This window comes from Lytechinus variegatus, chromosome 14, assembly GCF_018143015.1.
Source record: "Lytechinus variegatus isolate NC3 chromosome 14, Lvar_3.0, whole genome shotgun sequence".
Lineage (NCBI taxonomy): Eukaryota > Metazoa > Echinodermata > Echinoidea > Temnopleuroida > Toxopneustidae > Lytechinus > Lytechinus variegatus.
In genome coordinates, this window is record NC_054753.1 from 32,533,009 (window position 1) to 32,559,706 (window position 26,698).

General features: G+C 36.0%; 2 protein-coding genes across 8 annotated transcripts in view; both read left to right on the forward strand.

Moving 5' to 3' along the window:
- Positions 1-1,061: 1,061 nt before the first annotated feature.
- Positions 1,062-26,698, forward strand: part of LOC121427314 (ephrin type-A receptor 4-A-like) — a 41,724-nt gene continuing 16,087 nt past the window's right edge. The window contains exons 1-4 of the mRNA XM_041623652.1: positions 1,062-1,204; positions 13,364-13,512; positions 15,036-15,191; positions 21,655-21,963. Of these exons, the coding sequence (XP_041479586.1) occupies positions 1,062-1,204; positions 13,364-13,512; positions 15,036-15,191; positions 21,655-21,963 (757 nt within the window). The remainder of the gene's footprint in view (positions 1,205-13,363; positions 13,513-15,035; positions 15,192-21,654; positions 21,964-26,698) is intronic.
- LOC121428087 (ephrin type-A receptor 4a-like) overlaps positions 15,035-26,698 on the forward strand; it is a 36,123-nt gene continuing 24,459 nt past the window's right edge. For all 7 annotated transcript variants that reach the window (XM_041624665.1, XM_041624666.1, XM_041624667.1 and 4 more), the window contains exons 1-2: positions 15,035-15,191; positions 21,655-21,963. The gene's annotated coding sequence lies outside the window, so the exon portion shown is untranslated. The remainder of the gene's footprint in view (positions 15,192-21,654; positions 21,964-26,698) is intronic.

Consider the following 26,698-nt stretch of genomic DNA (forward strand, 5'->3'; position numbering starts at 1 on the left):
GGCTCTCTATCCTGTGGTAGGCTTCAAACCTATGTTTGCTTTTGCAGTGTGGAATTATGATTCTGCTTCAGAATTTCTTCATTTGTGTGGTGTATCCTTACCCAAGAGATAAATTGACATTTTCATATTTTCTATGGGGATCGCAACTTAAATTTAAGTGAATGCTGTCATCTTGAGCGATTACTCAAAGTTGTATTTTGCAATTTACTCATTAGAATCTTTTAAAATCTGTTAGCAAAGGGGTATGGTATCTAACTTACTTGAATTCCTTTGCATGAGTTCCGTGAAAATAGAGGCTTTTCATATTAGGGGAGCCAAACTGATCTCTTTAACTGTTGTCTGATTGGATGTCGTAATTGAGGAATGAAAATTGAGAATAAATAAATACAATTAACACCGACAGCTGAGTTTTATTCTTCCTCACAGACCCGTTTTGCCTCCTATTAAGCATTCTTTTACACCAGCTAGAACTCAAAAAGTCCTGAGGATAGATGGAAAACTGTATGGTAGAGTGTCACCTGGGCACGACTCCTCGCCCCTGCGATCTCAAAACGGCGACCATCAGGAAGCGCAAACACCGATTTGATTTCAACGCAAGCAAGCGCCTCATCTCCAAGGTATCTCTCTCTGCGGGCGTGCATGGCCCAAATCCCGAAAATGTTTGCTCTTCAAATTGCGGGGTAGTTATTGGATTTTACCTAGGAGGAAGGCGGCCCTGCAACCGTGTAATAGATGTAACGTTTGCTAAGGAATGGTGCTGCGAAAAAAGTGCAATGCAACCTATTAGGCTGGTAGCAGCAGACCTTACAAAGTGTGATGGTATGAATAGTTAGAGGTATTTCCCCTCTACATTTGATTATACTGACAAGAAAACAATAAAAAAGTAGATAATAGTAATGAAACTAGCAACTCTTGGAACCTTGCTTTTCAGCGTTTCTAATGAAGTATACTACCACTCAATAATTTTCGAGATTATAAAGAAGAAAGCATGTGACATGTCTGTCTGATTTGCAGACTATAGATGTCTTATTGTCGATTCAGGGGGGCAATTGCACTCGGGGATGGGTCCAGGTAAGGTGGCTGGCCAATTGCACCAATCTCGTCCTGACCCATTGTATCAGGAATGGCACTTGAACACGCATACAAACTCTAGAGGATCTAAAGGGGTTTGGTATAGCAGGAATAGGAGAGTAACATCATCAAGGTGAGATGGAGAAAGAGATGGTGGTTTCGTGGCCATCTGAGATTCAGGGGGATTTAAACAGAGATCAGCTGAACTAATTAGACACGATGAGGTCATTATTAGTTTTTGATCACGTTAGAAAGAGGAGAACTGTAGGGAAGATGACTAAGCATTCACACGTTCATTACAAGTTGAAAGAAATGAGGGGGAAAATTACGATGATTGTGAAGCTCTTGTCTACCAAGTTTAATATTAAAACTAAAAGTTAAGATGGTGTGTTTGTAGTGCCATGAGAACTTGAGATTTTTCTTTCACTGATCATCCACATAGTTTTCCTCTCCTGGGTGAGCAAGTTAGTAGAATTATACATGACATCTGAATAGTCAGCTTATATGCAAGTTGTTGCATGAGCTAATTGACATTTAGAAGGGTTTGAACCATGGGAACTGAAAAAAGTACATATCTAATGAGATACTTTGGAAAAGTAATTTTGCAATTATTTTGCAAAGTAATTGAAGTAATTTTTTTCAAAGCTAATGTAAAATGAGGAATAACAAAGTTATTATGCCATTGAATTTAGCAGGTTCCATTACCAAGTCCCCATGTTTGACTCTTCAATCTCCCAATATAAAACATGGTGGTTTTATGATCATGATTGCCTAACATGTCAACTCAGATGATCAGGTTCTACCATTAGAGAAAGACAAATTTGATCATGAACATGTAATTCTATGTTGATTGAAAGTCAAAGTGAGACTGTAATATAGGACATGGAAAGATTTGAGATTGGGAGGGGGGGTCCAGATCTATTTGCATATCGTATCAAGTTTCGGGGGGAACAATTAATCAGTTGACTGCATTAAGCTGAATTTCAAAGACCACAATGTTTCTTCAAGTTTTGCAGTGGTGCCCGCCACCAATGTAAATTTGTAAATATGATTTGCGCTTTGTAATCGTGGGACTGTCAAGTTGCTCGAAGCATTCTCAATTATTCCATTCCAATTTGTGACCTTCTCTCCTCACCTTACTCTGTGAATGTGAAGGTTGGTTACCTAATTTTGTTCCCCCTTCTTCTCTTTCTTGCAAAATTCCTCCAACTCCTTTCCTTTCCTGTCTTTCTATTGAGGTTTTGTTTGGCAATCACACCAGACATTGTCGAGGGTGAAAACTCGATGGTCGAGGTGGACTGTTTTATACGCCGGGGCTGATACCGGAGCAGTGCGGCCGTAACTTAAGCCCACAGCTCTTTGTCCACGGTAGAGAGGGGCCCCCAAGCCCCCTAGACTTGACTGTCAATGTTTTGGCTTGACAATAGAGCAATCGGTCTAATGGGGGTGCACGCCGGTAACCATCAGGGAAAACCCAAGCGAGGATACCGGTATCAAATTACCCCGAAAGCGAGACCACTGTTTTCTTGCGATTGGAATTGCATGACCGGACAAATTTCTTTCGAAAGCAATTTCTTTTTCTCTTCTCTTTCACCTATCCTATACCTCCTTTCTCTTTTGGATAGTATTATGCATATTTTTTTATTTCATTCTTATGAAAGAGAAGTTTGTGCCCCAAAGCAAACAGAAGTATTCCTCAGAAAGTGATGTGGTCAAGAGAGAGATGGGTGCTTCCTCAGAGGATCGGCTAAAGTGGTCATATTACCATCGGCTTGATCAACAAAATACTGGGATCAGAATGGGAATCCTGGAATAATGCGGCGTATAATTTCATGTAGAGCAGCTGTCGTGGGTTTACAACAGGCTTTCAAGGTGCGAGAGTGGTAATGACTTTACTGAGACTAATCACTCACTTTTAGATTTTCCAAGGGAAAATTTTTCGCAAATGTTAAAATATTCTTGCTAAATTACAGATTAATGTAAAATAAATTTTAAATTTTCAGTTCTGCCACTGCCTCACCTTCATCTGTTAGATAAACTTGTTTGATTATACAATTTGAAGACTCTTCTTAACTAAAATACTAATATATACCATCACTGAATATGTGATTGAATTATGCTAATTTGGTCATGATTATATAAAAATACATATTAATTTATAAAATCAAATAATTATATTGTACTTTCTAAAGTATTTATAATGTAAATCTATATCTGATTCATTCTCATTTTTCAAAGATATGTGTAATAAAATGATTGCAAAATGAATATATATATAATTATAGCGCAAGTTTGGTGGAGTATGTTTTACCAAATTGAATCATGTGATTGAGAATGAATCAAGAGCAGATTAAATATTGGGGCATTTGATTTGCTTGGTTGGATCCTTTGTTTTGATTGTAATGCAATGATTCATTGTTTTATAATAATGGATTGGTTCTATTGTGGACTCCAGAGAGGCTGTTGAATAAAAAACGGTCGGTCATAAGGTGACATTTGTTTTGATAACAGATGTTGATATGTATCTTATTGAAAAGATGGACCAGATAAGATGATGTAAGGATGATAAGATGATTAGGAGACCGAAGCATCTTTCAATAACAACACTAGATGACCTCACATTGAACTAGTTTGACAGGCACCTAAGAATGCTTTCATCTTGGGTCATCTATAGTAGATGTTGACTCATTCCTTGTCTCCTCCTATAATACCACCAATATACCACCACCACTGTACCCCTTGGACTGCATCCCCTTCCATCCCTTTACCCCTAGTAATAACACAAGACTCCAGTGAGTTGTGCCTGTCAAAGGCAATCACTACATTGAGTCATCAGGTGGTTCCAATCCCACTTGGGTCCATCAAAGGATTGAAGATTTTACCCTTTTACTAGAAGATCACCCTCCATATACCTAGTCTCAATGGCGAGTCTAATTCATTATGTTTGGTAGCATGTCTGACTCCTCTTTGAGATGGTTGGTGTAGGGTATGAAAGACTTCTTAGAATTTATGACCATTACTGTGGTGACTGTGAAATTAGAGAAACATTAACCTTTTTAACTCTCCCTTTATTGGTTACCATTTGATTCAGTTGGTTGTGGTAGGATTGTGAAGGGTCTGGTTAGAAAAGACTCTATCCCCCTATCCCTCCCTTTTTTTCTTCCATCCCCGCCCCCTCAGGCCATATCCATTTTCATTTCTGCTAATTTAGCAGTGATATGACCCACACAGCTTTTAATACTTCGCCCAATTTGTCATCAAATCTTCCCAAAACAACGGTCAGGATTATTTTTCTAAGGTCTAAGGGACCAGGATTCTGAGTCATCCGTCCGGGGTTACATTTGATTAATAATCGAGAGTGAATTTCTGGTGTCTTTGTTTCAAAAAGCACTTGGTAACCTAAACATTATCTTTCTCTGATTTTTACCAAGGTTATGAGACATCTTTGCTCAAAGCATTCTAAATGTGCCCTGCGGTAGTATACCTTAATGAACAAAGTAGGTTTCAATTGATCATTTGTTAAACTTCTGGGTGACTGCTGCCTCGCTGTGGAATATTTTGTCAAAAATTAATGTCAAATTGGTAGCCCGTGGGGTCAGATTGGTAATAAACATAGCCAGAAATCAAGTAATGTGACATGTCTTCAGTAATAAACTGGAATGGAAGCTTGCTTGCCTTCAGGAATTCACCTTCAGAATATATCCATGTTGGAATATTAATCATTTAAGTGTACTGTAAACTGAGAGAGAGTTGATTTCATTTAGGCATGAGTAAGGCAATATTTCATAAAGCATGTTTGTCAATTCAGTTTGAGGGAATTTTCATGTAGCCTTCCTTACAATTCTTTCAAGAACATATCTCTGGTAACCATATCTTACTTGAGAATATATTTCTTCATGTATCCTTCTGAATATTTTTTTTTCATAATGGAATAAACTACAGGCTTTTGTTGACTTTTTCCAATCTCTAACGATATCAGTGCTAGTTATATCCAATGAGGCATTTCAATCCTTAAGTGGCTGTGAAATCTGATTGTAGGTGTGATGATATGCAAGAGGAATTTTGACCAAACCAAGCGTACCGATGAATATTTATGATTATCAGAGATCTATTCACTGACAGAGTGTGCCTCACTGGGGTGTGAAAATTGCTTTATAGATCTGTAATGGTCAACAAATTGAATTGAAAGTTGGAAGGAGTCGGGTTTTGTTGATTCTAAGCTGTTTTTCAGCTAGACAATTAGTAATATAGCTCATCCTGCAAGATAGAGAGTAAAAATTATATTACAAATCACACATCACATCGATCAAGTCAAGAAATTCTTGTTTCCTGTAGGTTGTAATATTGATAGGAATATAATGATGCTGTCCAGAAATAAAAATTGTTGATTTTACTGTTTCATGAAAAACAATAGAAAATCTAAAACGTTCTAAAATTGTATTCTTGAAGTAATTTTTCTTTGTATTTACCAAGGTTCCTTTCAATAGATATCCATCTTTTTGCAGCATTTATCAATATTTGTGTGAAGGTGTTCCATAGTGTTTTTTGCTAAGATACGGGGTGAATTAAAACGTTCAGAGAATTTTAAAATGTTCTGAGAGGATAGTACAAATCAAGGTTCATGTGTACATGAATAAATGATAACAGCCACGTGGAAGGAGATGGGAAAGGAGGAGGGATATTGGGCTTCGTTTTAAGAGTGCTTCGGAAAAGTATTAACTGAATTTTGCTTTCATGTAGTGGTGCCCACCTCAAGTCTTAAAAGCAAATAGTACAAGAGTTCCAATGCTCATATTAACAATCATTAAATGCCTTCTCAAGCGGAATAGCATGGATTACTTCAGCCAAACCATTTCCGCCGGCAGCACCGCTGTCGCATCATTGTTGGACTAAAGTTGTATTTGCCAAACAGATCCAGCAACTGATGCTGCCGATGCCGCTTCATTTCACGCTCCGTTCACGGGTGCGGCGCGATGGCTTGTCAAATTTGTTCGCGGCTAGTTTGTTCTTGTGCAATTGGTCACCTGTTTAAAGATACTGTCGTTGTTAAGTAGGAAGAAGATTCCAAATGGAAGGGATGTCTTTGAATGTTTAATGCTTCATCCTGATGTATTCCTATATTCTCCTAGTACTTTTAAACCCATTGGAGGCTGATTATTTATGTGATAACACACACTTCCCATAGACTCCAGCCTGCCTCTATGTGTGGTTAGTCCTCAACAGGTTAAGGATCCAGTCTTGGACCACTTCACAGATTCTTTGCCTTGCTTTTAAAGTTTGAACACTTGCTCAGAATATTGATGTTTACTATTAATCTCATTGCTCTCTTATTTAAAACATTGAAATAAATTCATGTTCATAAAAATTTGCTGTGCTTATCATATTGAAAGTTGTAAACTCAGTCATAGTACTCGATCTTTGGTTGTTATTTACAGAGGTTTTTTTTTTACTTGTTTTAATGTATAAAATGCTTCTCAGATATGTTTGTGGAATATGCTCTACATTCTGTTCATTGAAAACCCTTCAGGAGACTAGCTAGAGATTGGATTGTAATACTTAGTGGAAGTTACAGTTTGTAACCCATCACATTATGGGCAATCAACCCATTCCTCAATGTATGTAACCTTTTAAGACGATAAGGCAAAAAGACAGATGAATGAAATCACTTTGATTAAGTGCACCGAGTGAAACTGTTCTCTTCAATTAAAGTCTTGCTTTGAATGCATGTAATCTCAACAGGAATTCTAGTCTTTGATAACCACAAATTAGGATCAATTTGGAATCTAATCTTAAAAATCCCTTTATATAATTCATCCTCAATATAACCTTTCTGAGAGAGAGTCCAGACAATCATTAAATCATTTTAAGCCCAAAGGTCGTGAAAAATGTTTTTCGGTTTGCATGTCTGAGCAAACAAGGTATATTGATGGATTTTCTGGTAAATAACCGTATTGAATGTTTTAAACATTGTTAATTGTCCTTGAATATTTTATTGCCATCTTCAGATAATCAATAATGTTCTATTGAGCAATTACATGTGTCCTCAGAAGGAGCACCCCTCCCAACTTTTGTAAACTCCTTTTTTCAATAACAGAACTGTTCAGGGGTCTAAATGATTGGTGTTTCTTCAGCTGTGCTGCCCTCATTGATCTGTGCTTTTAAGTGTCTTTTGAAAATAATGTTCAAGTTTTATGTTTTGCTTCAGAACATATGTAACGACAGATGTCACAAGATTGCTTATTACATATGCTGCCTCTCAGTTAAATCATCTTTCAGGAGTTTTGTTTTATTTCTACATCTGATGTCACAGTGAAAGGTTTATAATTGAAAAAAAAGACTCAATGTCTTATAGATGTTTTATACTTATTTGTCAGAAATAACATGAATGAATAAGTATACTGTCGAGAGCTGTCAACAATATGTGATCTTCTCATAATAGAGGTCTTTGGGATAACATGATGAAATGCGAAAAAAACAATTAAGGTTTGCCATGACAGAAATAGAGTTAATAAAAGCAGGTATTACACCAATTATTTTTACTTATGAGTGAGTGCTATAGCATCTAACAGGGGGGGGGGTAAATTGCAAATTTGTCTACTGCCAACTCATCCACTCACCACATGTCTACTTTCATTTAGTCACATGCCATTCCGTCCTTCGACATTTTGTCTTAACAACCATTTGGTCCAACAAACAATTTGGTCCAACAAACAATTTGGTCCAATCATCACTTTGTCTAATATCCATTTCATTTCCATTCATATTGCACAATTTAACACCTAGTTCAATTAGACCAAATGGTATATGGACTAAAGGGCTATTGGACAAACTGGTTATTAAACAGAACATCATTAGACTAAATGAAAGTAGACCTTGTGGTGAGTGGATGAACTGATGGTAGACCAAATGATAGTAGACGAGTTGGCATTTGGACGAATTGGTATTAGAAGAATTGGAAATGAACCAAATTGGGGGGGGGGGGGGGGGAGAGGTCATCAGATTGCCCCATTAAATTCTCTAATAATCTTCCCTCTGAAAGCCTTCAGTATGATTTTTTTTTCTAAATTTTTTGTTTCTTGAGTAATTTTAAAGAAGAGTTGAGAAGAAGATGAAAAGGATGATGCGATCATCTCCCAATATCCCTAAACCCAAGGGACGTCATAGTGTACCACTGGTAGGAAGATCAGCTAGAAGCAGAATCCTTGCATGAAAATAAACTTATCAGTAAACATTGATCACACTATTGTCCAGGAGCTCAATCTTGGATACTTCCATGTCTTCTCAGTTACCACTGTCTCCTCAGAATCTCTGTCTCCAGACACACCGCCTTGTTAACTCTTCTTGTAAGGAATCCTTGGTAGTGGTAGGGATGTCAATGGAGACCGTGTGGTGGTAACCAGTCCCCAGGAAATTGGCTATAGTTTTGATGCTTCTTCTTGTCTCTGGTAGAAACCTTCCAAGTGCGGTCAAAGGAATGTAGTAGGATTTTAAACAAGGACACTAGGGGAGCGTGTCATGAAACAAATAGTCAATATTCAGCTGTTATAAGCTACTGAAATCCTTGCATCTGATTGGCTTAGAGTTAGTGGAAATCACCTGCAAGGTACCTTATGAAAGACTCCCTAGGTCCATGTCATATGCAATTCTTACATGACAGTTTGGCGGCATGCGTGACAAAAAAAAAATATTTTATAGATGGTACCTGTTTTGGTTGACAGCATGTAGGAACTGTACAGGCTTCATGTAATTATTAATGATTCAAGACAGGAGGGTGCCAAGATAAAAAAAAGCTACATGCATTGAGAATGAAACAATGACAGAAGCTAATAGAAGATGGTTCTGTGGTTTGGAAATGTCTAGGCTAATCAATAGAAAATTATATATAACATACACAATCATGCAATTTCTTGGTTACAGTATTAAACCAATATCATTTGCTCTTGTGTGGTTTTTCTGCAGCAGCAGTAAGATCTTTCTATAATAGGGTACTTGAAAAGTAGGCCTGAAAGATTCCCAAGGTTTTTAACTATTCATTCCCAACCTTTCAATTTCTCAACTAGAAATTATGAAACTTTTCAAGAGAAAGGAAATGGAAATACCACCTATGGTTAAGATAGAGTAATCAAATGTTTTTGTAGTCAAGACAATATCACATTACAGAAATGCACTAAAAAGGATTCATGTTGCATTTATTTAAAATAATTATTTGATCATGATAACCCAGAGGGGTGTTTTTTTTTCAGTTTTAATGTAATTTTAAAAAGAAAACCCCAGAAGAAGGAAAATATAAAAAAAGATTATTGAGGACTGTCTGATATGAATCATTCATGAGAACTATTACAAAATGCTTTTCACAAGAGGGCAAGATTAATCCTAGCAATATTAAGTGTGATTTACTTAAAATTTCAATTGGAAATTGATGAAGTTTTTTTTCTATAAAAAATGTATGAAATACTGTTGCCATCTGTATCAGATTTAATTAGCCTTTGTAAGAATGGAAGTTGTGTTATTTATTTCTAAGAACATTTTGGTTTGCTGGGAAAATTGTCATAAGGCAATGACCTAAAGAATCAATAAATCTTTTGTTTGAAGCTATTGTTGTCATTTATTGACCAATAAGGGAAAGATAGTAGTTCCAGTAGCATAGGACAAGATTTCTTCTCTTTTAAGTTGTGTTCTTGTTTTTAGGGGCATTTAAATTCTATTGGCAGATGAAGTGTTTTGAAATATACAGTGTAAACTCAGATACAAAACGCTCAACTGGCTTTAAAAATTGTGCATAAGAAACCGCTTTTTCTTTATCATCAGTCAGTGGACAAACGTCGTCCATTGAGGTGGCACCCGAGGCAAGGATGTTACCTCAGACCTGCTTTCATCTTAAGATCAATACCTACTATCGGTTGGTCTCCATCTCATGACCATAACATCTCTCTTGGAGCTAGAAGGGGATGGCTATGGAAAGAGGCTCTTGAAGGATAGTAGAGAACATCAATTCATGTTCTTATTATGTTCACCCCTTATGTTCTTGGATGTACCCCTTTTGTGTGAGGTATATTTCTTTGGGCACTCACTTGTACTCCTTTGTGTCAGGTGTTATTGTTCCTTTTGTCCAAACCTTGCCCCCATTGTGCTCATCTTGTACCCCTATTATGTAACTCTTGTCTCCTCTTATTCCACAGTGCCATGAAACACAATGGCTAGACATGTTTACATGTCCATATCACAAACCACAAATGCAGATTTCCACCAGATCGTTATGGTAAATGACTTCGTCCAAAAAAGGTGTGGCACTTGGCCTATTTCATGAGATGGATGGTTAAATGGATTAAAGATTGATTTAATACAAATCTAATAGGGATATTGCTTGTAATCTGATATGAAATTTCTTAATAGTTTTGAGACTTAACTAAAATCAAATTTGCAGATATTACAGTTTTATTTCAATTGTTTAGTGAGTGGTATTACCAATTAAAAAAATCAAGTCCATTTTTTCTTGATTCTTCTTTAGAAGTCTGTCACAACCCTTTCCAAAGTCAGAGCATTCTTCTCACCCATTCAGCTTTGGATGTGTGTCGCTTTATTTCTATTTTTACATCTTCAAGACTACAGAGGAATATATTATGCAAGGAGTTATGCGAACCCAAGCTTACACATCCAATATATTTTCAAGGTGATGTCTTTTCAGTTCAGAGGGACATTTTGAATTCCCAGTGAAGCGGGAGGGTTCGAAAAAACTAAACGTGAGTGTTTCATACAGATGTTAGAAGATAGAGGGTCATTTGAACACTACGGCACATGAGTGGGCAATATTGGAGTATTGATTTCTTGGCTTGTTTGTGAGCTTTCTTGTAGGATTGATTTTTCTGTTCGGCTGTTGGAGGGCAGGAAAGTAACAAGTAGTTTAAGATCTTGTCAACAAGCTACAAAACAAGGAGCAAATTCTCAGGAAAAGTCACCAACATTCAGGAAAGGATGGATGATGTGTATGGTGAAGATTTGGGGCTTCTTGTAAAAAATAAAGATCAGAGAAGAGATCACCTAGGTGATTGTGGTACAAAGATGGATAGAATTCATTGTTGACATCTTCTTCCTTGAAGGTATAGATTAAAATGTTGTAGGGGAAAAGGCTTTTATGAACAAGAACTTTTGTCCACTAACAACGCCTCAGGCGATGCCTTCCTCGTCAAGGAATTAAGCTTGAATTGTTCTTATTGATTACTTGTTTATGACATAGCTTTCACAATAAGTTTTCTTATTGAAGCTTTTCTCAGCTTCATGTTGAAGCCTTGAAATGGAAAAGAAAGTCAAAGATTGTCAACCAAAGGAAAGTGATTCCCTTAAACTACAGGTCATCAAAGGTCATGAAGTCCTGAAAATGAAGATTTTCATCAAGAAATGCACTTTTATTCAAAGATAAAATAGGATAAAAAATAATTAGTCACATGGGAACTTGTTTTTCATAGTTCATACATTTATCTAGTAGTTTCATTTTGAACACTGCCCTCATTTGTTAGATACAGTCATGTCCAATCCCATTAAACAACAAAGTCAAATTCCCCCTCTCTTTGAATTATACATCAATCATGTTTATCTTTTGATATACTTAGAAAATAATTCCAGATATAGAATGCTTTTGGGAAAATTAAGTGATAAGAAAAATGGATGAAGGTGTGTTGAAACCTTGCTAGACTAGTGGATATGTAAATGGTAATATTGTATTGATTGAAGACAAAATAGCTCATTCCAACTGGCAAGTTTTTTTTATAATTTACTTCCTGTTCTCCCTTGCTTCATTTCTAGAAACAAGAAGTCAAGAAAACAAAATTGATGTAATCTTGCATTTAGGAAATTTAGTTTAATAAAAGAAGATGTGATTGATAGAATATAATTGTTATTATCAATGATATAAAAACCATAGAACTTATATCAATATCTGAATATTGCATATTCCTTCTGTGCTGATCAACTGTTCCCTATCACATCACTGGGTTTGTATTTATCAGTTTGACTCTGGTGAGGGATAGTTGAAGAATGACATATTTTGAACAATAGATGGAGCTATTAAACAAAATAGAGATGGGCTCATATTATGAGCTTGCATGTTTTCATGCCCAATCTATTGTTTAATCCTTGCTTCATTAATAGGTAGACCAAATATTCATTCATTTGGTCTATTTTTCAAATAAAGAAGTACTGTTGGGTATGTAATTGTCTTAAATGAATTAGTTCTATTAATGTATTATACATTAGTCAAAAAGAAAAATGTGTGTCCTTGGTGACATTAATTTTTATACTCTTGGCCAACTTTCACATCAGAAGTTTCATAGATATGTAACACAAAATAGCTTATGTTCTCTATTCCAAACACAATTACAGTCCCCCTCTAAATCATTCTCTTCACATTTAAACAGTTCGCCTCATTTCCTTAATTCTATTCTAGAAACATTATAGCCTTCAATATAATGACCTTACACATGGTACATGGTATAAAAGTGTTGGAATTGTCCCTATTTAATATCCCCATGATTGTCATTTACACATATTTCTGAGCAGCTGACAGTCTGGAGATATTTACTGCCCATGCAATGTTATGATGTAGGTCTACATGTGTCCTCCTATGTCTGTGGTTTTTATTTTCATCCCCCCTCTCTCTCTCTCTCTCTCTCCTTTCTCCTCCTTTCACTCTCACCTCTTTTCAGTTTTATAGACTTTCTTGATTTAATCTTCTCCATTTCCATGTTCATGAATTCTAACTTTAATCAATTTCAAACTATATCTTCAATCAATTACAAACTATATCTTCAATTAACTTCCCTTAATCATTGTTTTTGTTGTAACCTTTTCATATATTCTTTCTTCTTCTTGGGTGTGGTCCTTTCCACCCATTCTTTATTTCACTTTCTCCTTCATTTTAGTGAAATTATCTGAACTTCTCTAAATAAGCCATAATACTTATTTTTACCAGTCTCCTTCCATCTATTCAAGCTCATGTTTTATTCAACTTTGTTCTTTTTCTTCAATGTTCTTCTTTCCTTAACAATGTTTGTCTCTACCTTTAATTATTTCACAAGTTGACATTGGGTGTTAAAAGTGGGCAGGTCTGCTGTAAATTCTAGAGCAGTTGCTATTATTTTATTGGCTGTTGCACACAGCATCAAATATTTATCAAGATCAACAGGCAAACTATAGTGTGTATGATTGATCACCCAAACCAGGAGCTTATGACTGTATGATTTTATCAAAGATGTGTGTTGTTGGCTCTTGGCAGTGATTGGTAGTGTTGCTCTTACAGTCTTACTGCTGATGGTGTCATTGATAATGACGGTGATGGTGATGATGATGATGATGAGGAAGATTATACTGATTATGAAAGTGATGATGGTATTCGTGGTGGTGGTGTTTTTGTTGTTTCTGTTGTTGATGATGGTTATTGTCTTGTTGGTGAAAAAGAAGAAAAAGATGATGATGTTGATTATGACGATGATGACGATGATGATAATGATCCCTAAGAAGGATGATTCGTGGGAATAGGGGGGGTATTGAAGGAGGAAGAAAAAGATTGATGGTAGATTAATGGGGATGCTGATCAATATTAAAGAAGAATCGGCGTGGATAATAATGCTTAATTAAGAGGAAGATTTTTAAGATGGAAGATTATTCAAAATTAGCATAAGCATATTTTCAGTGGTGAAAGGATTAGATGATACCTCCAAAGTCATGGCAATCCCAAATAGATTGGAAGATGGAAATTATGAGAGCACCAGCAAAAATTGAAGATATTTAGATAATCTTGATTTATTCATGGATTTTTTTTAATAACTATTGAGCCTTCTAATAAGACATAGTGTTCATTCTCTCTGGACAGATGTCATAAATCTGCAAAATGTATGTAAAATATGTACAATTTAGGCTTGCTTGATTTGTATGTTGTGAATTGCCTTTGAAGAAACAGAGGCTGAAGGAACTCTTACACTGCATTTAACATTTTGCCAGAATTATTCATCTCCCTATCCCATTGTAGCACTGAAATGTCTCTGAGCGTAGGTAATCCTTGTACATTTAGAAAAAGAAACAATTTACAGATCATGTCTTTTTCTACTGAGGAGCAGAAGCTTTAAAAGGTCAATATGTACATTTCTTGTCTCTTCTTCAACGTCTCCTGTTCCCCTAACCAAAGAAACCAAGATGAAAGCAAAGACTCCTCTCTAACATGATAATGGCCTTGACCTATGGCTGGCTTTAGTTTTTTATTTCCTTCTCCACTATAAACTTCATTTGAATTCAATTTTGTCTAGCTTGAGTTGTTCTTCTCTGCATCTTCTCATAGTGCATGTCTTATTCAATCAAACATAGTTTTGTCTCCATATCTGCTGGCTCAAAGTCAAAATATTTTGCTTGAATTTATGAATTTCGAACCTCTGATGAAAAAGGTTTGTTGGTGTGTTTATGAATTTGAGCCTGCAGATGTAGATTCATTTATTATCTGAATAAACTATATTTTCTGATCTTTTGAAAGCTTTGTTTTTGTAAATATAATACTGTAATTTCAGTTACACATCTATTTGACTTCTTTTAAAGCTAAAGAAATGAACAACTTTGTTGACATTGCCATGACCTAAAGATCAAGAGATATCTTTCCACTTAAAGACACTCACGAATCGTTTAAATACTTTGATTTTCATCCTGCCTCTTTTATTTGATGTTACTTATCTGTATTTTATTTATTGTTTGATAAAACCTTAAACAGTTTAATCACAGTTTTTGCAATTGAATTGAATATTAAATCTTTGTATCTTTTCGACTTGGGTGCTCAAGCAGATGATTATATATTAATGCATTATGGTCTTGATTGTGATCACATTCAAAGTGAACTTGGTCAATCATATTCAAATAGTTGGTGGTGAATAAATTTTGTAATAGTGTGAAAATAACCCTCTCTCTATACCTATCTCATTATTTTACAGAATGTCAAATTGGGACTTTCAAGTCAGATATCGGTATAACTGAATGTTCTCCATGCCCTGCCAAGAGCCATGCAGACACCGTAGCAGTTACAAGATGTACCTGTATACCAGATTATTATCGAGCACCAGGAGAGGAAGCTGCTCATCCCTGCACAGGTACTGACGAAAAGCACCCCCTTATTCATAGTGGTATAATCTAAAAGAACTCTCATTTCATAATGGTATAGTCAAAGACATCCCTTCATTCATAGTGGTATAGTCCAAAAGAACCCTCATATACAATTCAATTTCAATTCAGTTTTTTAACAAGAATAGAGGGACCAAAAATCTACTATATTGTGGGGTTCGTCATGTCTCGTAATAACTATCCAGCATTTTTCTTACACCTCAATATTTTATCGTTTAGAAAACTATTTTGGACTAGTCACATTTCTAGTTATATAAGAAATAGAGAAGTAGATGTTTTCGTCCACAGAAATTAAATGTTTCCATTGCAGTATAACATTGATGAAAAATTAACTTTTGGAGGCCAATTCAGGTTTAATAAAAAGAAAAATGAATCGATGGGGGGGGGGGAGTGAAAATTTTGTGTATTTGGATACACAACATAAAAATCAGCCCTTTCCTCCTTTTTTTTCATTTCTTATTTTGAAAGAATAACTGGATTAAAGTTTACTTTTCACCCATGACTCATGGAAACCAGACCCCGAAAGACTTCCCTAGGTCCGGGCTAGGTTACCCGCCTTGTTCTTTATCCATAGTTATTGTGTCTTTTCACGTGTAAATATGTGTGCGTGAGCTCACTATTTGTTTTGTAGTATCAGATGGTTCTCAATTAGATCTCTTTGACTCCACATAATAATTTCAATGCCCCTTTTCCTCTGTTCTCCTCCCGGTGGCCCAAACGATATGATCAGTCCCGTGTTTGTGGTCACGAAAAGACTTCAGTTGAGACCGAATGTCCCTTCGGAATTAGGCATGATTTTGGTTGAAAAGATGTAATATTTGGGATCGACTTTTCAAGCAATTTCATTAGTAGTGTTTGGGCCATGAACTGGTTCTCATATCATTGTTGCATTTTGGAAGGATTAATTTTCATGGAAACTGGGGAATTTGGGTAAAAATAATTATGTGATAGATTTTATTTTTTCCACTTAGGAGACGAATAATCAGGAAAGGAGTTTAATAACTTTGTACCATGGATTCCATGCTTATGTGACTTGAAAAAGAAATGTTAACATTTGGGAGAGCATATTCAAGAACCATCATCATTGATGATTTTCAAGTACAAAGACCTTTCAGCCAATCAGATACAATGATGCACTAGTTTCTAATAGATTGCAGTTAAAAAAAAAAACCAAAATCATCAAAAATTTATTCATGTGATGTTCCTCGAGATTGCTTTCTTACTACTTGTATGAAACTAGCTAGACTCTCATCTTAAATTTCTTTTAAGACAGTTTATCGTAACAAAATTTTAAACGATTTGGTTTGTGGAAATTGGGAAAATTAAATAACAGACAAACCGTGGTCAAAGGTGTGAAGTCGACATGGCAAAGGAATGAAGTTTGTTTTACCTGTCGTAAAGTATGTAAATTATCTAAATGAAATATGGAAATGTTGTTTTCTTCCAACGAAATAGAATAATTCTCTCACAGCCCTAGATGAACTCAAATCCATCAAGTTTTCTTACTGACAGTGTTTGATTTGCTTGATATACAACCAAAACAAACTTATAAGACTGATTTGAACAATTTATTTGCTTAAACCCCTCCTCCCTTGTCATCAAATACAAGAAATGTTAGTCATCTTATGATTCTATTGCCTCATTTGGTTGTATAAATCTCCTGTCATTCAAATGCTAAAACTTGGTGAACAATATGATTTTTTCACAATCAATTCATACTGCTGAAAAAGTACACCCAATTTCTTACATTTGACAAGAAGCTCAATCACTTTAGCATGTTTAGTACAAGACGGGCCATTTGGCAATACTGATTCAGTAACATTGCTTTGTGCCAAATCTAATGAAAGTAATTGAAATGAAGGATAAATATCATCCGTAGATCTGATTCTTGCTGAGCTGTTCTTCATTTTCAAAAGAAGAGATATCTTTCATAATGTCAAGACAACCAAAGTAGCAACAAATGTCTCATTTTACTTAAATATTTAGCAGGCGCTCATATAAGAACATCCTCAATGCATATTTTGTCTGTTTCAGAAAATGTTCCCAAATTTTCAACAAAAAAAAAGAAAGTCGTTGTGATAAAAGGTTGAAATCAGAAGTGAATGAACACTGTGAAAAGAAGTAGATTGAGTTTTGTTCTGGAAAAGTCATTATGTTATTGACCTTAACAGTTAATTTGCACATCTTGGCTCTGTTAATCCTCATTAATCTTCTGTCCAAATACTTTTATGAAAATGAGTTTACAGGGAAAACTTATTTACATCAATCATGTAATAACATTAACAAATCACATGTCAGATATATGGGCACATCTGATATACGCATTCAAGAAAATATTAAAGGGCATTGTACAACTCGGAAGAAATGTTATTGGATACAAAGTGATGTAGTGTGTAATCTATACATTTGTTAAAGTATATTGTTGATGTGAAATAACTTGCTCATACAAAAATGAACAAATTGGAAATACTAAACATAAGTAAAAATGTACAGTTCACCATGAAGGAATTCAAGAAAAAACAATGTACAGTTGAATAGTAAAGTTCAGCATGAAATGACCAAAATGGAGAAGAAAAAAAGACATTAAAAACCTGCATTTGAAATGAATCAACTTGCCTAATTTGATTGATAATGGGCTTCGGATCGAGATGTTTTGTGGAGACAAAGGGAGGATGTAAATGGTAATGTAGATTCTTCTTTGTCTGGTAAATACTATTTCATGACGGATGGTGAGGGAGTATGGGCTCGGCTAATCATGTGTATATGAAGAATGAATACCTAGGGAGTTCTATCCTCTATGTCCAGTCAACCAAAGGATTCATCAAATGTCATAGGCTCTTGAATAATTCTTAAAGATGTTTCTGGTTCTGGAAGACTAATGTATCTTTGCATATGTATTCCTGTTTTTCTCCACTTCATGTATAGTGTGGTGGAACATAAAACTATTGTTATTAGTCATGCTTTTCTATGTCCGTGGCTGCATGAGATCTGACTGACCTAGCACCTGGCAGTTGAAGAATATGTTTCATTGGAAGTAGTATTGAGATTCAGAATAAAGACATTGTCTCCAATTGCGAGATATAGCAGTTTCCTTTTTATTTTTTTCTTTATCTTCATTCATATCTTTGCTCTAAGTGTATCATATCAAATCAGGGACCCGTTTCATGAAACTTGTTACAATACACATCTGTAATAACAGTTTAAAGCTACTGCAATTCTTCTATCTCATTGGCTGGTAGTAAAGTTGTTATAGGAATTGTGCATAAAAATAATAAGTGTTTATGAAACGGGACTCAGGTCTATTATTTCAAATAAAATAATGTTAATCCTATCTCATTAAATTCAAATAGTCATTCCTCTGTAAAACTAGACTTTTTTATATTTCAGAATGCATGCATTATAATAAAGCAACATTATATGACTACACATAGGTTTACTTGAAGTTCAGTCCCTTTCAATCTCCCAGCTTAGTAATAAACTAGCCGTTGAGATGTTATCGCTATGACAACATCTACTTGGAATTGATGAGAAGTCACCTGAGGGGTGAGAGGTCATCAGTCTAGGGCCAAGAGGTCAAATGACTGGGGATTGGTGATGACTTTTTAATCAGGGTTTTACATCTTGAGGGATTACCTTGTAAATGACTGCTTGAAATTCTTCCCAAATATGTCTTCAATATGAAATTGGTAACAATAGGGAGACAAGATGAACGATAGAGCTACAGCAAATACATAGGCCATGCAGTGATATATGACTGTACATTAGGCCCTCTATCTTTAGGACACATTTATAGAAACAATTAAATTATCTTTCATCTCGATACTATTTATTTTTAATGCTGATGATGGATTTTCATTTGTTGATATTTGGCACTCTGAACGTAGTGAATATTTGACAACTAAGTTTTCAACAAAAAAAATAAGTGAACATTCGTGGATTATAAAATCTCAACAATTGTATTGTTTTTAGGAAGGGTTTTTTTCAGTTTGCTTTCTGATAAAGGTTTCAAAAAAAAAAGAACGCAATCGATTTCTGAAGATAAATGTCTGTCAATTTTCAATTTTGAAAAATAGATAAAATATAGGCCTATAGGGTTAAGGCTTATATATATTAGATGACCTAAAAATGTCTGATTATAGGATAATGCCTTTGCTCTTTTAGAACAGTGATTACTCCCTCCCTGCATTGATCATTATTGAAAACAAATTTTATTTTGACTTCATATGCCATGTTTGTGTAAGAATATCATGATGGAGTTGAAATACATATACCCCACCCCACTATACCCTTCCCCCCAATCCTCTCCTGTTTCCACTGCATCTTAACTCTTTGCACTGTCACCTAAGGGCCTTGTCTATATAAACATGAAAGTGGTTTTGTACAGGAAATCAGTTGTCCATGAAAGGGGCGTTGCTCTTGAACATGAATGTAATCCCAAGGGCTCTCTCACCCCTTATCAAATCTTGTGATAAACCTCTTTCTGGTGATATCAGAGTGATGAATAGAGTTATGATGATCTTTGAATGATGTTTAGAGGACCACCTCCCTGTAACAGCCGTGGCTGATATCCCTAAGATTGAAGCCAGACGGCATATATCCTCTAAGATTTGCCTCTCTAGATTTAAGAAATTGCTTTAGTGCCTCTTCTACTCTCAACAAATGAACAGCCTATGACCAAGTATATGTCACCTGATATCTCCTTGCTATGACCAACATCTCTAAGATGATGTATGGTTAGTGACCAGATAAGTGCAAGAAAGGCATTATACATGAAATAAAAGGTTTCCTTGGTCTTGCTCCTATACTCTCTCATTAGATAATGTCTTCAATTATTAAATAAATGAATTCAGGAAATGATAACCAGAGCATGAACTGACTTGTATTACATCTGACATCCTGCTCATGTGTTGGACAAATTGAGATATTCCTGTTCAGTCCATGTTGTAATCTATATTTAATTATGGTGACATTGAGATATCCTCCTTGATTTAAAAAAAAATATAAAGTGAATTAGGAGTTGAGGGGGCTGGTGCACAAAGGGTTGCAATAGAAAAAAAACAACAACTTAACTTGCAACCAATTAGAAGAGTTCATTTAGGACTGTTGGAACATATCTCTATTCTCTGATATGAATATGTATCCTTGTATTTTACATATAAAATTAATACCACTCATCTCTGCAATGGAACATTGGCAAGGCCCCTGACAACCAGACAGTTTGATATATTAAGAGTATGAGAAAGAAAGAATCTTGAAACAAGTGTTTTTTATATGCCCTGCTTACTCCAGTTTCACATCTAACAAAGATTGGAAGAAAAATGTCAGACAAAACTTTTTAAGGACCAGCCAGGCCCCCCGTTTAGGGAAGCATGTACATGTAGATCTATATATTTTTCCTTTTCTGTACATAACTTTGTTATCGTTGATGTTTGCTTTTTTGCCTGCTTCAAAGCATATGAAACATTTTCATGCACAGCTGAAATGCTAGTTTCATTTGCGAATATTCAAAGAAAATGACTAAGATTCGATTTCATCCATAATCCATTCAACTCTGTGACATTTTCTCCTTTTGGATTGGGTTGAATATTGGTGGAAAAAAAGATTAAAACAAACTCAACCCTCATCAAAGTTGGATTTATTTGTAGTCAATTCGCCCCTCAGACCTCCCAAGCCTGTCTCCATGTTAAATGAAAATGTGGTTTGGGGATGTATCCATCTAATGGGGATGTCATAGGCCTCGCCACTCTGTCTTTTTGGTTGTTCATGTATCACAATGTTCCAGGAGACAAGACGTCTCCAATTTTAAGACATATTCGGCCAAGAGAAGATTTCCCCCTTATCTCTCTTTATCTTCACAAGTAAAATAACTTTGCCTGGAGGGGAATGTGACTGTGTAATTTAGACATGTTCCCCCTCAGTGATTTAGAAACCGATATAATGTCCTCAATTAGGGTCTGAATGTTTAACCTGTCCAGTCATAGTACTAAAGCAGCTTCATCAAATGGCAATATGTCTGGGAAAAAACAAATAATCCATTTTGAAGCGATATTGTCTGAGGTTCATCTAGAATTCAAAAAGCATCTTAATGAATCATCTGCCCTTTTCACCTCTGGTTAATCCACTGGCTATGGTATCTGGGTGGCCCTTGCGCAATGCCAATTAGAATTGGAGAAGTCAGTAGTTAGTGGGTTAAGAGCAGGTGGTTTCCCCCCATGACCAAAACTTGCCCAAAGTAATGATTTTTTTATATGACTGTATGCAGTCAAATTGATTTACTAAATTTGCAGTAAAGTATTCTCCATTTCCTCGAAGACTAAAAATTTACAGATAATTTGTATTTTTTAATCCATGTATAGATTCAATTGATAGTCAATGCTGATGTGGAGTGTGATTTTAAAGTATTCAAAACAATCACTTTCATTACTATTACAGCACCCCCTTCTGCACCCACATCCCTCACTGCCGTGGTCGACGAAAAATCATCCGTCGTCACATTAACGTGGCGCAACCCCGAAAACCTTGGCGGCCGGACGGATATAGACTTCAGAATCGAGTGTCAACGATGTCCGGCCGATGTCCAGTTCTCATCCATCCAGCGAATAGGTCAGGGGTATGAGGTCAATGTGAGCAGGTTATCATCGCATACGACGTATGAGTTCAGGGTACATTCTTACAATGAGGTCTCCAGCCAGAGTACGGTGGATAACTTTTCTGGCGTCAATGCTACAACCTTCTCCTCAGGTAAGAAGTTAAAGTTGATTTTGTAGTGTAAAATAAATTTCTCTCTACCCGCTCCAATTTCTGCATTTTAAGATAGCACAGGCAGCATGTGAGAATTGAAAGAATAATAAGATGGATCATAACTTTAGTTGATGATGTTTGCTTGTCATAGACATGATGAAGGTAAAATGATGCGTTTAAATATATCTGACATGTAACGCCTAACATCCACACCTAAGAAAAAACATGACCCATTTCTTACCACCACACACAACCCAGATGCCAGCATCTTGCAAAAACACCCCTATCTAAACAATTTATTCTTTAATCTTGTCCCGTTTATTTGAATGTTTATTGCAAATGCAGTCTGCGTGTATTTCCCTAGCTTGGTTTGCCTGACATGGAATAACAAAGGATTGAGCTTGATGTCGTCTACTGGCTTGGTTACTGATGGATAGAGCAGGGGTTATACAGGGAGGGGATGTACAACAACAAGATGATGTGTGAATTGAGATTAATGTAGTGTTTGGTAGGAGGTCAGGATGTCAGATATGTCTTTTCATCACCTAGGATTAAAAACTGGTTGGGACGGATGGGGGTAGATGAGATAGTAGGAATACTATCTGGGAATGAATAATGGAATGGGAAGGATAGCAGTGGAGAATATGTTTTGAGTGATGTAAGGACTGAATTGCAATGTATTTCACTGCCCTGGCCTATATTGCTTGTCCTAGATAAGGTGGTATTTTCATTTTTTATGAAATAAAGATTCAATGTAAATTTGCATTATTATTTTTCCCCACAATAACAATAATTGAAAAAAACAGATCCTTTCTCATCCTTTTTTCCATGATTCTCTCTATCCCTCTGTCTTTCTTTATCTCTCTGAGACATGCAGTATACAATCTACCCTCATTTTCACCTTTCCTCCCTTCCTCTTTCTCACCTTTATCTCATTCTCCACCTATCTTATTTCTTATCCTGATGCTCTTCATATCTCTTTCCTGTTTCATCATGAAGTTTGATGAAAGTCAAAGCCTTTTAGCATGAAGATCAAAGTAGCTGTCATCTCCCCAAATCGAGCCATTTTGTTCAGCTGCACATACAAGTACTCCACTTACCAAAACTTTATAACGAGCATCTAACAAAATGTATCTCCTAGATCAAGCAGGGTAATGAAACCCTAGTAATTTGCTTTAGATCCTCTCACAAGCCAGGTGAGGCGTACATTATCAGTGTTGAAAGGTGATACCTTCCACACTTTCAGATAAGGGTATCCCTGTTAAATGTTTGACTTTGTTTTACTTATCCAGAATGGTATATGAGATTCATTGACATGATGTTCAAAATACAATGAACTTTTTAGCACAAAATTTTGGATATTGATTACTCTGAATTGATCTAAACATGGCTAGTATTAACCGATTGTTGGTTTATACCAAGTTGTGTCTTTAGATGAAGGTGTTTAGTGGTAGATACCAAATGGTTTGACTTCATTGTAGTAGTGTGACAACCCAGTTAAACCTGGTCTCATGAAGCATCTTATCTGTGATTTTCACTGACTAAACCAATCTGAACCAATCAGATGCAAGGATTTCAGTAGCTTATAACTAATAGCCAGTAAAACCTGGTCTCCCTACAACTTCATTCCAAGTTCATTACTTGAGGCTCTTGAAGGTTCAGCCAATATTGACACAGGCTTCGAAGTAAAGGGAGCATGTACTTTCCTTTTCCTTCTTGCGTCTTGCACCTAACGACTCTATTAGAACGCTAAGTGGGTCGTTTATCAGATACGCTAAACCTTAGCAAAGCATTCTCCCAAAGCATTCTTGCAGAGCACGGCGCTCATTAAGGAAAAATAGGAAAAGGAAAGAAACAAACGTGGTTGGTTAAAGAAAAGTTCAAGGCTATAAGACAATATGGTTACGTTGTTAGTAAGGGAAGGCTTCTGATTCACCCTCCATTATTTGTCTATCTTTAGCTTCAGCTCATATACCTGTCATTTTCATCATGGTAAACATGCCATATTTATGCACATAAAACAAGACATAGGACATAGAAGCTGTCATAAAACGGAATTCTCATAGGCCTATGTTGGAATGCAACTGAATCCCACAAAATTTATAATATAGATTGGGAGAATGTGATTTATTGTGAAAATGTATTTTGTAAAGGGCCTGAATTTTTCAAAACATAGACTGATTGATTTCATACTCTTCACAATTTATTTCCTGGTTAAAAAAATTTGAATCAGTTGGATCCTTCATTTCCCTACTATGTCTGATTTTCATAGCAAAGCAATCTCCACACTGCGAAACACCAGCCTGCATTCTATATGTTCACACCAGAGAAGTATTGAAACAACACCAGTTTGGAATCAAACCGATGTTGTTTTAATACTAATGGTGGTGGCTCTGTCGCCCATTGTATGCATGTACATCAGTGTTTTACACCTGCATACAATGGTGTTAATACTTTGGTGTTACCTACATACTTAAGTGTATTACACCTGCATACTATGGTGCTGATACTTGAGTGTATTACACCTGGTAGGAATGCCTATGCATATAGTTAAAAGGGGATAGCAGGTATAGAATGACAGGAGAGGGGGTCAAGCTTCCCAACTTGAACAGGAAATTAAATCACAGAAGGAAAGGAGTGAGATCGATGGCCTGGACGAAGGAAGAAAGAAATAAAACTTAAGATTTAGAGTGAAATGATGGATGGGAAAGAATTGTATTACTCTACAGATTCAATGATTACTGGAGGTTTGGTAGACAACCAAACCTTTGTTATGAATGACGGTATCTTCAAATGAAAGATAGAGAACTAAATCCTAAACTGGTTCATATCAGATGAATATGATTTTATTCTGTAGATTATTTGTCTTCCTGCCATTCTTATTCTATTCCCAGCAATCTATTGGTATTTCTCTTAGCGTTTTGCATCAATTTTTATGCTTATGGTAGGTATTTTATCAGATAGTTGGATCACTTATTGTCTTAAAGGGAATTTATCAAAAATACTGATTCCATCTGGAGATGAAAATGGCAATCGCCTAAAGAAGTTGACCTGATGGCTTCGGGCAGCTAGGATTTCCTCTTTCTCTGTCTCAATTACAATCCACCATTAATAATGTGTGACTTAACACCTGAGGAGAGTGCACTTTAACCATCGTCAAAAAGAGACATGTGGGACTGAAAGAAGAAAATCATATTTGCACTCTGGTAATTACTCCCTTTTTGCGGATGCCTATTAAGGATATCGAACAATGTCTTTGGCAGTGGAAAGGAGAGAGAGAGAGAGAGAACGTAGATCTGCCTTTTATTCTCTTCTATTTGAACAGTCATGTACAAGTTGTGGAAAAATGCAAAGAGTTTGCATGAAGAAGAACGGCAAACTGGTTGGTAAAATGACTTTCCAAGATAGAGTTGGATGAATTGTTGAAGAGGATGCAGAACTTGATAGAAGGGAGGGGGATGGTGGTATTGAACGAATGAAGATAACCAATTACCATGGTAATTTCATTGTCCAAATAGGCATTAAGGATCCCCCCTTCTAAATCTTAAAAATGGTTGAGTATTTGCGAGGTTCAGGTTTCCTCCCAATCGTTGGTTCGATAGGTTATTGAAAAAATACGGAAACGGAATGCAGTCTCTTTGCCTGACTCACTGCCATCTCATCCTCTTTATAAGAAAGGAAATTGTAGGGGTCAAGTCATGATATCATGCTGAAACCTGAGAAACTTTGAAGAAACTACTTTCTTCATCAAAAGTGTGGAAATATTTTAAGCGATTAGATCATGGGGTGCCGTCATCGATTCTCCCATCGATATTCATCAAAGTGATACTTCTGGATTTTTCTTCAAAAAGAGATTGGTTCCTTCAGATGGTGAGGCTTCTCACACATTTAGGAGTTCCTAATCTTTGGTCAATACACCATAGGGAAATATTGCTCATCTAGTTAAAAATCAGTAACAAAGGTTTTAAAAGGCGAGAGTTCTTGAAAACGCATCTTAATCGTGAAATACACCTGACGGAAATATTGCTCATCAGTTTAAAAACCTCAAAGAAACAAAGAGTTTTTTGGTTAAAGGTGAGAATTACCTATTACGATGACAACCCCTTGAAATAAGCATCTTGTTCCAAAACTCACAATGACGTGCCCTTCCATCATCATGATATCCGAAGGTGCTTGTCTGTCCAAGACCCTCCTCACAGACCCACATCTATGAACAAAGAAAGATCTTTAATGCATTCACCTTTTAGAACAAAGAACATACGATCAAACACTCTTTGCAGAGAAAATCTCCATTTTCGTGAAGTACCGTCACCGCTGATACGACTTGCAGATTTTGGATGACGAGACGTGAAATCACCGACTGTGGTGAACGGCCACTAGATGGAAAGTCAATAAAATAAAGATTTTTTTCGTGTACAGAGCAATCTTCTTGTTGTGAATCTCTTTAGATTTACGATGTTTTTGGTGTTAGGTAATGAAGATGAAGTGTTCGAAGAGGTCTTTGGTTTGAGCACTGATTGGCATCTACATCACTTGGTTGCACTCGTATTGACATAGCAATAAAACAGTACAAGTAAAATTTTCTTTTGATTACTGAAAATATTGAATTACTGTTTAAGAGGGCTGTATGCCAACACTTTTATCCAAATAGAAGATGAATTGTTATAAACAACCTGTATTCTCATTGAAGGTTGAATTCAATTCTCTTAGGCTAAATGATACCTTGTTACAGGTG